Genomic DNA, 13,193 nt, shown 5'->3' on the forward strand with positions numbered 1-13,193 from the left:
ATATATTGAACCTCACCGGGAACCACAACCTTTGTTGTAAACTCAGCAAAAGCTGTTGCAGAATGTTCAAGGGGTCAGAATTGAAGGATTCAGTGTGATGCATTGCAGCTTTTCTGGCGGTGAAGATACCGTTTCCAAAGCTGCTGACGGGTGTCTTCTCAAAGCTCGAAAAATACTGTTGTTAAACAAGTGTTGGGCTCTCTACAGACCTGCCCTTCTAGTCCTTGGATTAGAAGCCACATGGACAAAAAGGTGTCCGTTGCTCACATTAAAAGCATTATATGGTTGATTCTGTTCAACAGACCCCAGCTTTTGGACACCAAAGTACCTTCAAAGTAGAATCTCTCCAGCTCTCCCTACTCTGAAGGAACTACCCCAAGAAGAGTACAGTGATCCAGCGCCTGGATCGCCTCATGGGTGGCCAGCAAAGCTCTACAAATCCATTACATGCTGATATCCTGACTCACAACCCAGGGCCTGCAGAGACTACTGTGTCTCCAGCCTTACACCAAATTTCATATTCCGCAGAAGAACCTGCTGACGCAATTTCAGCAATTCTGCTCTCTGTGCTCCTGCTCTGGTTTACTATGAATCTCAGCACGAGTCAACATCGACTGAGATGATGCTGTTAATATTGGAATAGTCGACGTCAAAGCACACAATGATACACTCACGTATAACAATGAAGTTGCATCGCCATTATTATTATTGTTGTGAACTCTCCATCAGTCCCGACAACTATATTTGTGGTCCAGCAGGCTTTAAGACCTATGTCTGAGGTTACTGACTGACAAGCCAGAGGTGGGGTGACATGTAGCTGGCAGGCAAATGCGCAAACATGAAACCTAGATCGAATCCTACAGATAGGCACAGCGACACAGCAATGGTCCCAGGACATTGGCCCTAATAAAACACACATGGCCAGAGGGATGATTACATTCACAAAAATACCATAATGTTAGATGCCAGATGTAGTTAGGAACACTTAGCCAATCACAACACAGCACACACAAAAACCACGTGTCCCTCAGGCTGAACATCTGGACATGAACTTTCTGGCCCACATTGTGTCCATGCAAGGTCGAGGCCCATCCGCATTTGTTATCAGGACCGTTACTTATGACTCCATGACAACTGTTCGCATTCCCAAGCAAGAAAGGAGTGTTTTTCATTACTTTATGGTGCTCAGAGAAATGTATAAAACCTTACTGCAAACTGATGGACATCAAGAGACAGTCCTCAGACCCCAGTTCTGTAACTGCTCACCCGGCTGTAATGTTTAATTAAACAAACTGTTCCTGTTTTGCCAGTACCTCTTGTCTTTTGTTTTTTAAGGTAAATTCACATTCAAGCACATTTTGGCAAGCCAGCCAGGAGCTGATTGGTTCCTCTGACCTAACTGCCACCAAAGGAATGGGACCCCGCCTGGATGGATTCACAATTGCGTAACAAGAAAGGTGAGCAGACGCCACAATCAATTGGAAGTTCTTCTGAATCCGTGGGATGGAGGTCCATCTTGAAGCTGCTGCCATGAGGGTAAGAGACTAGATCAGAGCTTTAGTCCTATCATTTGGTGTGAGGCAGACTAGGAAACCTTTTTTTTTTAACTTCAGCATCAGGAAAGGTGAATATTGTTTATTTTTAATATTTGGGTTGGTGATCACTTGGATCGTTGGGCGTGACACAGGTGATACGCATTGGCCCTGGGTGTGATATAGAGGCAGCACCTCTGTTGTAAGAGATGCCTTTCGCTTGAACCGCTGGGCATTACACAGATGGTATGCATAGGCCCTGGGTGTGATATAGGGTCTGCACTTCAATCTTGCTGTCTAGTCTAAAAGGGTTTCTCAGTGCCTAGCACTATTGATGTCTGAAAGAAGAGAAAGGTATTGTTGTGTCGCTTAAACCACTAGGCATGCACAGATGGTACGCATAACCAGTGGGTGTGATATAGGGGGTAATTCAGAAGTTAGGGAAATTAGACGATTGGGATCCAGGAGATTAGGCATTGATTGTGTTTGGCCAAGAAGGGCCTATGGTTGTTGAAGTCATCCTTTTTCTCTCCACATAAATTGTTATCTTCACCAGATGATCAGGTACACTTAGTCCCAAGTACTGTGCAGAGCTTCCCCTGGTCACAGGATAGAATTTGCTAGGAGCGGGCTAGGATATATGTAGCCAAGTCACCACTTGGTACTTTGTCAGTTTCCCTACGTGCCAGTTAAATGGTGTCCTTTTGATATTGTGACGCTAGTAAATGAATGTAACTGTGTTTGTCTTAAGTGTTGTGTTTTCGTTGATGATTTAATATGCTATGAAGACTTTCCTGATTCTCACAAATTGCTATTTGATACCAAAATTAGGTTCCCTATTTTGATGCCAAATTTCATGCTGTCCGAGATAACAATTGCACTTTTTCCTAGTTTGTGATCCTTCATACGCCTTGATATTTGCATTTGTTAAATGTCTATTTTTTATGCATCTGTGAATAACGTTGAGCTGATTAGAACTAGTAATCTCCGCGTTCATATTTCCCAGGTACCAGAGTAAAATTTAAATTTCTCTAAAAATAGAAAAATTAGACTTGTATAACTTAAGATCCCCTAAAAAGATAAAAGTTAGAAGAGCAATTATCCCCTAAAAGGACTAGCCAAATTGATCATGAAACCAACTCTAAAGCATATGCAAACCAGGTTCCCCACACAGGCTTAAAAGCTCAGCAAGTTTTGCTACAAATTGCACATGTACACTATGGCACACACGTTCCCCTGGCCAAAAGAGGGAACCTTTGACACCAACACAATTGAACACACTAGAACACACATTGGAACAAAATACACAGAGCAAAAGAAGGACAAAAGAGAACCATTACGAGAATTATGAGCTATTTTTGAGGAAGCCCAGGCCAATTACACGAACCCACAATCAGCATGCAAGGTGCCCACACTTCCCCCACCTTATGTAGGTACAGAGGTGCTCTCCCCGATGCCTGCTATCCTGCCATTAGGATACACCAATCCGTCTGTCAAGGGAGCCCAAGGGGCACCTACCCAACAAAAATCCATCAGGTCTAGACAGGACAGTCTAACAGGCCAACCATCCCAGGCACTCCCAACACCACTCCTGTCCAGCTCTAGAACTCCCCGAAGTTCAACTCCCCTGTCCGATGCGTTCAGGGCACTGAACATCAGGACACAGAGAATGCACACACCATGGAAACTCATAGCAATTTTGGGCAGTGAGAGAACTAACGAGGGGGAGAAAAGGAATCCCGATGTCCTGGGACCCAACAATAAGAGTGAGTATTGCTGGGCCCACATGCATGACAATTGCAGGCTGACCCAAGGGAGATAATAGCGATAAATTAAGTGGAATTCTTTGCACACCCGTTCTGCAACTTGCTGGCAGACTGGACTAGGGAGGGGGACCAATGACCGGTCCTGGCCTAGGGGAGGGTCATTAGAGACAGAGGACGTAGCTATGGCGGAGGACTGCATCCGGTACGGAAAGAGACATCCTACAGGTATTTCCCCTACATGCAACAGTGCCTTATAAGGTGGGAAAGAAGGCAAGTTATGGCAAGAAGGGAAGAGAGAGCAAGAAATGGCCATAACGGAACCAGGACGTCGCTGCAAAATCCCTGAACTGGGAGCAGACGGTCCTGGTCAGAACAGCTGTGGCCGCAATAATGCAGAAGACGGTGGCACCAATGATGGTCCCATCACAGAGGTTTAGAAAGAATAAAGCACATAGTAGCAGGATTTGAGGAAGTAGGACTGGGTCACAATCTCCCTTTTGCTCCCACAACCAGATAAGCCATAAGACCAACATGGGCCAGTCCTTCATCCGGTGTATGATCCACACACCCACTCTCATGTGTCCCGTACTGTAAGTAACTCAAAGGTCTGAAGAGCAGCCTACTGTGACAGTGCTGGTAAATAACATGCCCTACCACTTCCTGATCGGGGCAAAAAAATCTTGTCTAAAAGAAGGGACCGTGCCCTTATCCAAAGACTCCATGGACATGCAAGGGTTCCCGGGCATGATCATGAGGGTCCCTTCCACAAAACCCCTGGAGGATCTCAGCCTGGATAGTGAGGTACAGTTCATCGACGGTTCGTCCATGATGGACCAAGAGATGGGGAAGGCACACAGGGACAGCAGTAGTAACGGTTCAGAGGCACACACCCTCAGAAAAGCTGCAGGTCACCGCACAGCTAACTTTCCTCCCCACCTCTCAGCACAGGCGGCAGAACTGACAGCATTATTTGAAGCCCTCACCCACAGCTCGGGAAAGACTAAGGGCCATGTTTATACTTTTTGACGCAAAACTGCGCTAACGCAGTTTTGCGTCAAAAAAATTAGCGCCGGCTAACGCCATTCTGAAGCGCCATGCGGGCGCCGTATTTAATCAATGACGTTAGCCGGCGTTAGCCGGCGGCGCTGCCTGGTGTGCGTGGAAAAAAACGATGTACACCAGGCAGCGCCGGCGTAGGGGGATATGGAGCTTGGGCGTTAAAAAAATGGGGCAAGTCAGGCTGAGGCAAATTTTTCGCCTCAACCCGATTTGCGCCATTTTTTTCAACTCCCAACCCCCATAGAAATGACTCCTGTCTTAGCAAAGACAGGAGTCATGCCCCCTTGCCCAATGGCCATGCCCAGGGGACTTCTGTCCCCTGGGCATGGTCATTGGGCATAGTGGCATGTAGGGGGGCACACATCAGGCCCCCCTATGCCACAAAAAAAAATAATAATAATACTTACCTGAAGTTACCTTAATGTCCCTGGGATGGGTCCCTCCAGCCTTGGGTGTCCTCCTGGGGTGGGCAAGGGTGACAGGGGGTGTCCCTGGGGGCATGGGAGGGCACCTCTGGGCTCCTTCAGAGCCCACAGGTCCCTCAAACGCCTGCCTTTTCCAGGCGCTAAAAAACGTCGCAAAAGCGGCCGTACGTCATTTTTTTTGACCCGCCCACTCCCGGGCGTGAATTTTGCCCGGGAGTGTAAATACGGCGCACATGCCTCGGAGTCAATTTTTTAGACGGGAACGCCTACCTTGCATATCATTAACGCAAAGTAGGTGTCCACGCTAACAAATGACGCAAACTCCATGGACTTTGGCGCTAGACGCGTCTAACGCCAAAGTATAAATATGGAGTTAGTTTTGCGTCGGAATTGCGTAAAAAAAAACGACGCAATTCCGGCGCAAACGGAGTATAAATATGCCCCTAACTCTTTACTCGGAGACAGCTCATGTCACCACAGTGGTGCACTCCAGCACAGGAAGGTGGAAAAGGAGAGGGTTTCTGAAGTCAGACGGCACACCCGTCACACACTGGAACCTCCTAGAGTTACTAATTAATGTGCTGACTCTGCCTAAACGCATGTCAGTGGTAAAATGCTCTGCTCATAATGGGAGCAAAGATTTAGTATCCTGGGAAAAGCATTAGCTGACCAATCTGCAAAAAGGGCAGCTTATGGTGCGGTTGAGGATACACATGTACTCACTTTACAACAGACATTAGAGGCGGAACCCACTCAGGACAAGCCTTACACGGAATCCGAAGGATTATACTTGAGGGAATTACAGGAAACAGCATTGCCTGAAGAAAAGGAGCAATGGTAACAAGTGGCTGCACGCAGACCGCACACAATCTCATATACTGACACCCACCCACAGGGAAATCCGTCATGCCGCAGAGCTTTGGCAACATAGCTTTGCCCTAGTTGCACTTGTCAGCACACACAGCAAAAAGACCACATAATAGCAGAACTTCAAAGTGACTGGTTCATTCCCACCCTTATTGAAACCATGACAATGTATTTTCAAAGGATGCTCGGTCTGTCAATTATACTCCCTCAAACCTACTCTCAAGGTCGTGTCGTCGGCTACCCCAGAGAAAGAAGCGAGGGAGGCACGCAGCATTGCTGTGGGCACTGGCCCTCTGGGATCCTTGTTGTTCGCTCTGACGGGAGCACTGCTGCGTTGCTATGGGCACTGGCCCTTTGGGAGCCTTGTCGTATGCTCTGACGGGAGCGCTGCGTTTCTGTGGGCAGTGGCCCTTTGGGAGCCTTGTCGTTAGCTCTGACGGGAGTGCTGCTGCGCTGTTGTGGGCACTGGTCGTTTGGGAGCCTTGCTGTTCGCTCTCTGATAGGAACGCTGGGTTGCTGTGGGCACTGGCCCTTTGGGAGCCTTGTCGTTCATTCTGACAGAAGAAATATGTTGCTATGGGCACTGGCCCTTTGGGAGCCCTGTTGTTCGCTCTGATGGGAGCGCATCTGTGTTGCTGTGGGCAGTGGTCCTTTGGGAGCCTTGTTGTTTTCTCTGACGGGAGCGCTGCGTTGCTGTGGGCACTGACCCTTTGGGAGCCTTGTTGTTTTCTCTGACGGGAGCGCTGCGTTGCTGTGGGCACTGACCCTTTGGGAGCCTTGTTGTTTTCTCTGACGGGAGCGCTGCGTTGCTGTGGGCACTGACCCTTTGGGAGCCTTGTTTGCTCTGACGGGAGCGCTGTGTTGCTGTGGGGACCGAACCTTTGGGAGCCTTGTTGTTCGCTCTGACGGGAGCCCTGCGTTGCTGTGGGCACTGGCCCTTTGGGATCCTTGTTGTTCGCTCTGATGGGAGCGCTGCGTTGCTGTGGGCACTGGCCCTTTGGGAGCCTTGTTGTTCGCTCTGATGGGAGCGCTGCGTTGCTGTGGGCACTGGCCCTTTGGGAGCCTTGTTTGCTCTGACGGGAGCCCTGCGTTGCTGTGGGCACTGGCCCTTTGGGAGCCTTGTTGTTCCCTCTGATGGGAGCCCAGCGTTGCTGTGGGCACTGACCCTTTGGGAGCCTTGTTTGCTCTGACGGGAGCGCTGCATTGCTGTGGGCACTGACCCTTTGGGAGCCTTGTTTGCTCTGACGGGAGCGCTGTGCTGCTGTGGGCACTGGCCCTTTGGGATCCTTGTTGTTCGCTCTGATGGGAGTGCTGTGCTGCTGTGGGCACTGGCCCTTTGGGATCCTTGTTGTTTGCTCTGACGGGAGCCCAGCGTTGCTGTGGGCACTGGCCCTTTGGGATCCTTGTTGTTTGCTCTGGCGGGAGCCCTGCGTTGCTGTGGGCACTGGCCTTTTGGGATCCTTGTTGTTTGCTCTGGTGGGAGCGTGCACTGCTGTGGGCACTGGCCCTTTGGGAGCATTGTTTTTCGCTCTGATGGGAGCGCTGCATTGCTGTGGGCACTGACCCTTTGGGAGCCTTGTTGTTCGCTCTGACGGGAGCCCAGCGTTGCTGTGGGCACTGGCCCTTTGGGAGCCTTGTTTGCTCTGACGGGAGCGCTGCGTTGTTGTGGGCACTGGCCCTTTGGGATCCTTGTTGCTCGCTCTGACGGGAGCGCTGCGCTGCTGTGGGCAGTGGCCTTTTGGAAGCCTTGTTGTTCGCTCTGATGGGAGCGTGCACTGCTGTGGGCACTGGCCCTTTCGGAGCCTTGTCATTCGCTCTGACGGGAGCGCTGCGCTGCTGTGGGCACTGGTCCTTAGGGAGCCTTGTTGTTCCCTCTGAGGGGAGCGCTGCTGCGCTGCTGTGGGCACTGGCCCTTTCAGAGCCTTGTTTTTCGCTCTGACGGGAGCGCTGAGTTGCTGTGGGCACTGGCCCTTTCAGAGCCTTGTTGTTCGCTCTGATGGGAGCGCTGCGTTGCTGTGGGCAGTGGCCCTTTGGGAGCCTTGTCATTCGCTCTGACGGGAGCACTGCGTTGCTGTGGGCACTGGCCCTTTGGGAGCCTTGTGGTTTGCTCTGACGGGAGCCCTGTGTTGCTGTGGGCAGTGGCCCTTTGGGAGCCTTGTCATTCGCTCTGACGGGAGCACTGGTGTGGGCACTGGCCCTTTGGGAGCCTTGTTGCTCGCTCTGATGGGAGCGCTGTGCTGCTGTGGGCACTGACCCTTTGGGAGCCTTGTTGTTCGCTCTGATGGGAGCCCTGCGTTGCTGTGGGCACTGGCCCTTTGGGAGCCTTGTTGTTCGCTCTGATGGGAGCGCTGCATTGCTGTGGGCAGTGGCCCTTTGGGAGCCTTATTGCTCGCTCTGACGGGAGTGCTGCTGCGCTGCTGTGGGCACTGGCCCTTTGGGAGCCTTGTTGTTCGCTCTGACGGGCGCTCTGCGTTTGAGAGCGCTGTTGCGTTGCTGTGGGCACTGGCCCTTTCAGTCCCTTGTTGTTCGCTCTGATGGGAGCGCTGCATTGCTGTGGGCACTGGTCCTTTGGGAGCCTTGTTGTTCGTTCTGATGGGAGCGCTGCGTTGCTGTGGGCACTGGTCCTTTGGGAGCCTTGTCGTTCACTCTGACGGGAGCCTTGCATTGCTGTGGGCACCGTCCCTTTGGGATCCTTGTTGTTTGCTCTGACGGGAGCGCTGCTTTGCTGTGGGCACTGGCCCTTTGGGAGCCTTGTCGTTTTCTCTGACGGGAGCCCTGCGTTGCTGTCGGCACTGGCCCTTTGGGATCCTTGTCGTTCGCTCTGACGGGAGCCCTGCGTTGCTGTGGGCACTGACCCTTTGGGAGCCTTGTCGTTTGCTCTGACGGGAGCCCTGCGTTGCTGTCGGCACTGGCCCTTTGGGAGCCTTGTCGTTTGCTCTGATGGGAGCCCTGCGTTGCTTTGGGCACTGACCCTTTGGGAGCCTTGTTGTTCCCTCTGACGGGAGCGCTGCTGCGGTGCTGTGGGCACTGACCCTTTGGGAGCCTTGTTGTTTGCTCTGATGGGAGCGCTGCATTGCTGTGGGGACTGACCCTTTGGGATCCTTGTTGTTTGCTCTGATGAGAGTGCTGCGTTGCTGTGGGCACTGGTCCTTTGGGAGCCTTGTCATTTGCTCTGACGGGAGCACTGGTGTGGGCACTGGCCCTTTGGGAGCCTTGTTGTTCACTCTGACGGGAGCCCAGCGTTGCTGTGGGCACTGGCCCTTTGGGATCCTTGATGGTTGCTCTGGCGGGAGCGCTGCGTTGTTGTGGGCACTGGCCCTTTGGGAGCCTTGTTTGCTCTGACGGTAGCGCTATGTTGTTGTGGGCACTGGCCCTTTGGGATCCTTGTTGTTTGCTCTGACGGGAGCGCTGCATTGCTGTGGGCACCGTCCCTTTGGGATCCTTGTTGTTCGCTCTGATGGGAGCGCTGCGTTGCTGTGGGCACTGGTCCTTTGGGAGCCTTGTCGTTTGCTCTGACGGGAGCCCTGCATTGCTGTGGGCACTGGCCCTTTGGGATCCTTGTTGTTTGCTCTGACGGGAGCGCTGCGTTGCTATGGGCACTGGCCCTTTGGGAGCCTTGTTGTTTGTTCTGACGGGAGCGCTGCGTTGCTGTGGGCACTGGTCCTTTGGGAGCCTTGTCATTTGCTCTGACGGGAGTGCTGTGCTGCTGTGGGCACTGACCCTTTGGGAGCCTTGTTGTTCGCTCTGACGGGAGCGCTGCTGCGGTGCTGTGGGCACTGACCCTTTGGGAGCCTTGTTGTTCCCTCTGACTGGAGCGCTGCTGCGGTGCTGTGGGCACTGACCCTTTGGGAGCCTTGTTGTTCGCTCTGACGGGAGCGCTGCATTGCTGTGGGGACTGACCCTTTGGGAGCCTCGTTGTTCGCTCTGACGGGAGCCCAGCGTTGCTGTGGGCACTGGCCCTTTGGGATCCTTGTTGTTTGCTCTGGCGGGAGCGCTGCGTTGCTGTGGGCACTGGCCCTTTGGGAGCCTTGTTTGCTCTGACGGTAGCGCTGCGTTGTTGTGGGCACTGGCCTTTTGGGATCCTTGTTGTTTGCTCTGGTGGGAGCGCTGCATTGCTGTGGGCAGTGGCCTTTTGGAAGCCTTGTTGTTTGCTCTGACGGTAGCGCTGCGTTGTTGTGGGCCCTGGCCTTTTGGGATCCTTGTTGTTTGCTCTGATGGGAGCGCTGCGTTGCTGTGGGCACTGACCCTTTGGGAGCCTTGTCGTTCGCTCTGACGGGAACGCTATGCTGCTGTGGGCACTGGCCTTTTAGGAGCCTTGTCATTTGCTCTGACGGGAGTGCTGTGCTGCTGTGAGCACTGACCCTTTGGGAGCCTTGTTGTTCGCTCTGACGGGAGCGCTGCATTGCTGTGGGGACTGACCCTTTGGGAGCCTTGTTGTTCGCTCTGACGGGAGCCCAGCGTTGCTGTGGGCACTGGCCCTTTGGGAGCCTTGTTGTTCGCTCTGATGGGAGCGCTGCGTTGCTGTGAGCACTGGCCCTTTGGGAGCCTTGTTTGCCCTGACGGTAGCGCTGCGTTGTTGTGGGCAGTGGCCCTTTGGGATCCTTGTTGCTCACTCTGATGGGAGCGTGCACTGCTGTGGGCACTGGCCCTTTCGGAGCCTTGTCATTCGCTCTGACGGGAGCGCTGCGCTGCTGTGGGCACTGGTCCTTAGGGAGCCTTGTTGTTCCCTCTGAGTGGAGCGCTGCTGCGCTGCTGTGGGCACTGGCCCTTTCAGAGCCTTGTTTTTCGCTCTGACGGCAGCGCTGCGTTGCTGTGGGCACTGGCCCTTTGGGAGCCTTGTCATTCGCTCTGATGGGAGCCCTGCGTTGCTGTGGGCACTGGCCCTTTCAGAGCCTTGTTGTTCGTTCTGACGGGAGCGCTGCGTTGCTGTGGGCACTGGCCCTTTCAGAGCCTTGTTGTTCGCTCTGATGGGAGCGCTGCGTTGCTGTGGGCAGTGGCCCTTTGGGAGCCTTGTCGCTTGCTCTGATGGGAGCACTGCGTTGCTGTGGGCACTGGCCCTTTGGGAGCCTTGTGGTTTGCTCTGACGGGAGCCCTGTGTTGCTGTGGGCAGTGGCCCTTTGGGAGCCTTGTCATTCGCTCTGACGGGAGCACTGGTGTGGGCACTGGCCCTTTAGGAGCCTTGTTGCTCGCTCTGACGGGAGCGCTGTGCTGCTGTGGGCAGTGGCCCTTTGGGAGCCTTGTTGCTCGCTCTGACGGGAGTGCTGCTGCGCTGCTGTGGGCACTGGCCCTTTGGGAGCCTTGTTGTTCGCTCTGACGGGCGCTCTGCGTTTGAGAGAGCTGCTGCGTTGCTGTGGGCACTGGCCCTTTCAGACCCTTGTTGTTCCCTCTGATGGAAGCGCTGCGTTGCTGTGGGCACTGGTCCTTTGGGAGCCTTGTTGTTCGTTCTGATGGGAGCGCTGCGTTGCTGTGGGCACTGACCCTTTTGGGAGCCTTGTCGTTCACTCTGACGGGAGCCTTGCGTTGCTGTGGGCACCGTCCCTTTGGGATCCTTGTTGTTTGCTCTGACGGGAGCGCTGCTTTGCTGTGGGCACTGGCCCTTTGGGAGCCTTGTCGTTTTCTCTGACGGGAGCGCTGCGTTGCTGTGGGCACTGTCCCTTTGGTAGCCTTGTCGTTTGCTCTGACGGGAGCACTGCGTTGCTGTGGGCACTGGCCTTTTGGGAGCCTTGTCGTTTGCTCTGACGGGAGCGCTGCGTTGCTGTGGCCACTGGCCCTTTGGGATCCTTGTTGTTTGCTCTGACGGGAGCGCTGCGTTGCTGTGGGCACTGGCCCTTTGGGAGCCTTGTTGTTTGCTCTGACGGGAGCCCTGCGTTGCTGTGGGCACTGACCCTTTGGGAGCCTTGTTGTTCGCTCTGACGGGAGCCCTGCATTGCTGTGGGCACTGGCCCTTTGGGAGCCTTGTCGTTTGTTCTGACGGGAGCCCTGCGTTGCTATCGGCACTGGCCCTTTGGGATCCTTGTTGTTTGCTCTGATGGGAGTGCTGCATTGCTGTGGGCACTGGCCCTTTGGGAGCCTTGTCGTTTGCTCTGATGGGAGCCCTGCGTTGCTGTGGGCACTGACCCTTTGGGAGCCTTGTTGTTCCCTCTGACGGGAGCGCTGCGTTTCTGTGGGCACTGGCCCTTTGGGAGCCTTGTTGTTTGCTCTGACGGGAGCGCTGCGTTGCTGTGGGCACTGGCCCTTTGGGAGCCTTGTTGTTTGCTCTGATGGGAGCGCTGCGTTGCTGTGTGCACTGGCCCTTTGGGATCCTTGTCGTTTGCTCTGACGGGAGCGCTGCGTTGCTGTGGGCACGGACCCTTTGGGAGCCTTGTCGTTTGCTCTGATGGGAGCGCTGCGTTGCTGTGGGGACTGACCCTTTGGGAGCCTTGTTGTTCGCTCTGACGGGCGCGCTGCGTTGCTGTGGGCACTGACCCTTTGGGAGCCTTGTTCTTCCCTCTGACGGGAGCGCTGCTTTGCTGTGGGCACTGGTCCTTTGGGAGCCTTGTTGTTTGCTCTGACGGGAGTGCTGTGCTGCTGTGGGCACTGACCCTTTGGGAGCCTTGTTGTTCGCTCTGACGGGAGCACTGCGTTGCTGTGGGCACTGACCCTTTGGGAGCCTTGTTGTTCGCTCTGACGGGAGCACTGCGTTGCTGTGGGCACTGGCCCTTTGGGATCCTTGTTGGTTGCTCTGGCGGGAGCGCTGCGTTGTTGTGGGCACTGGCCCTTTGGGAGCCTTGTTTGCTCTAAAGGTAGCGCTATGTTGCTGTGGGCACTGGCCCTTTGGGATCCTTGTTGTTTGCTCTGACGGGAGCGCTGCGTTGCTGTGGGCACTGGCCCTTTGGGAGCCTTGTTTGCTCTGATGGGAGCGCTGCGTTGCTGTGGGCACTGGTCCTTTGGGAGCCTTGTCATTTGCTCTGACGGGAGTGCTGTGCTGCTGTGGGCACTGACCCTTTGGGGGCCTTGTTGTTTGCTCTGGCGGGAGCCCAGCGTTGTTGTGGGCACTGGCCCTTTGGAAGCCTTGTTGTTCGCTCTGATGGGAGCGTGCACTGCTGTGGGCACTGGCCCTTTCAGAGCCTTGTCATTCACTCTGACATGAGCGCTGCGCTGCTGTGGGCACTGGTCCTTAGGGAGCCTTGTCGTTCGCTCTGACGGGAGTGCTGTGCTGCTGTGGGCACTGGTCCTTAGGGAGCCTTGTCGTTCGCTCTGACGGGAGCGCTGCGTTGTTGTGGGCACTGGCCCTTTGGGATCCTTGTTGCTCGCTCTGACAGGAGCGCTGCGCTGCTGTGGGCAGTGGCCTTTTGGAAGCCTTGTTGTTCGCTCTGATGGGAGCGTGCACTGCTGTGGGCACTGGCCCTTTCAGAGCCTTGTCATTCGCTCTGACGGGAGCGCTGCGCTGCTGTGGGCACTGGTCCTTAGGGAGCCTTGTTGTTCCCTCTGAGGGGAGCGCTGCTGCTTTGCTGTGGGCACTGGCCCTTTCAGAGCCTTGTTTTTCGCTCTGATGGGAGCGCTGC

General features: G+C 54.5%; 1 protein-coding gene across 1 annotated transcript; it reads right to left on the reverse strand.

The window, feature by feature from the left end:
* Positions 1-8,160: 8,160 nt before the first annotated feature.
* On the reverse strand, positions 8,161-9,762 carry LOC138294056 (nucleolar and coiled-body phosphoprotein 1-like). Its single transcript, XM_069233303.1, has one exon. The coding sequence runs from the start codon at positions 9,760-9,762 to the stop codon at positions 8,161-8,163; it is 1,602 nt and encodes a 533-aa protein (XP_069089404.1).
* Between the last annotated feature and the right edge of the window lie 3,431 nt (positions 9,763-13,193).

Source organism: Pleurodeles waltl, chromosome 4_2 (genome assembly GCF_031143425.1).
Source record: "Pleurodeles waltl isolate 20211129_DDA chromosome 4_2, aPleWal1.hap1.20221129, whole genome shotgun sequence".
Classification (NCBI taxonomy): domain Eukaryota; kingdom Metazoa; phylum Chordata; class Amphibia; order Caudata; family Salamandridae; genus Pleurodeles; species Pleurodeles waltl.

What these genes read in the sequence shown, in the direction of transcription:
- LOC138294056 (XM_069233303.1), bottom strand. Translation starts at nt 9,762, where the DNA reads ATGCAGCGCTCCCACCAGAGCAAACAACAAGGATCCCAAAAGGCCAGT.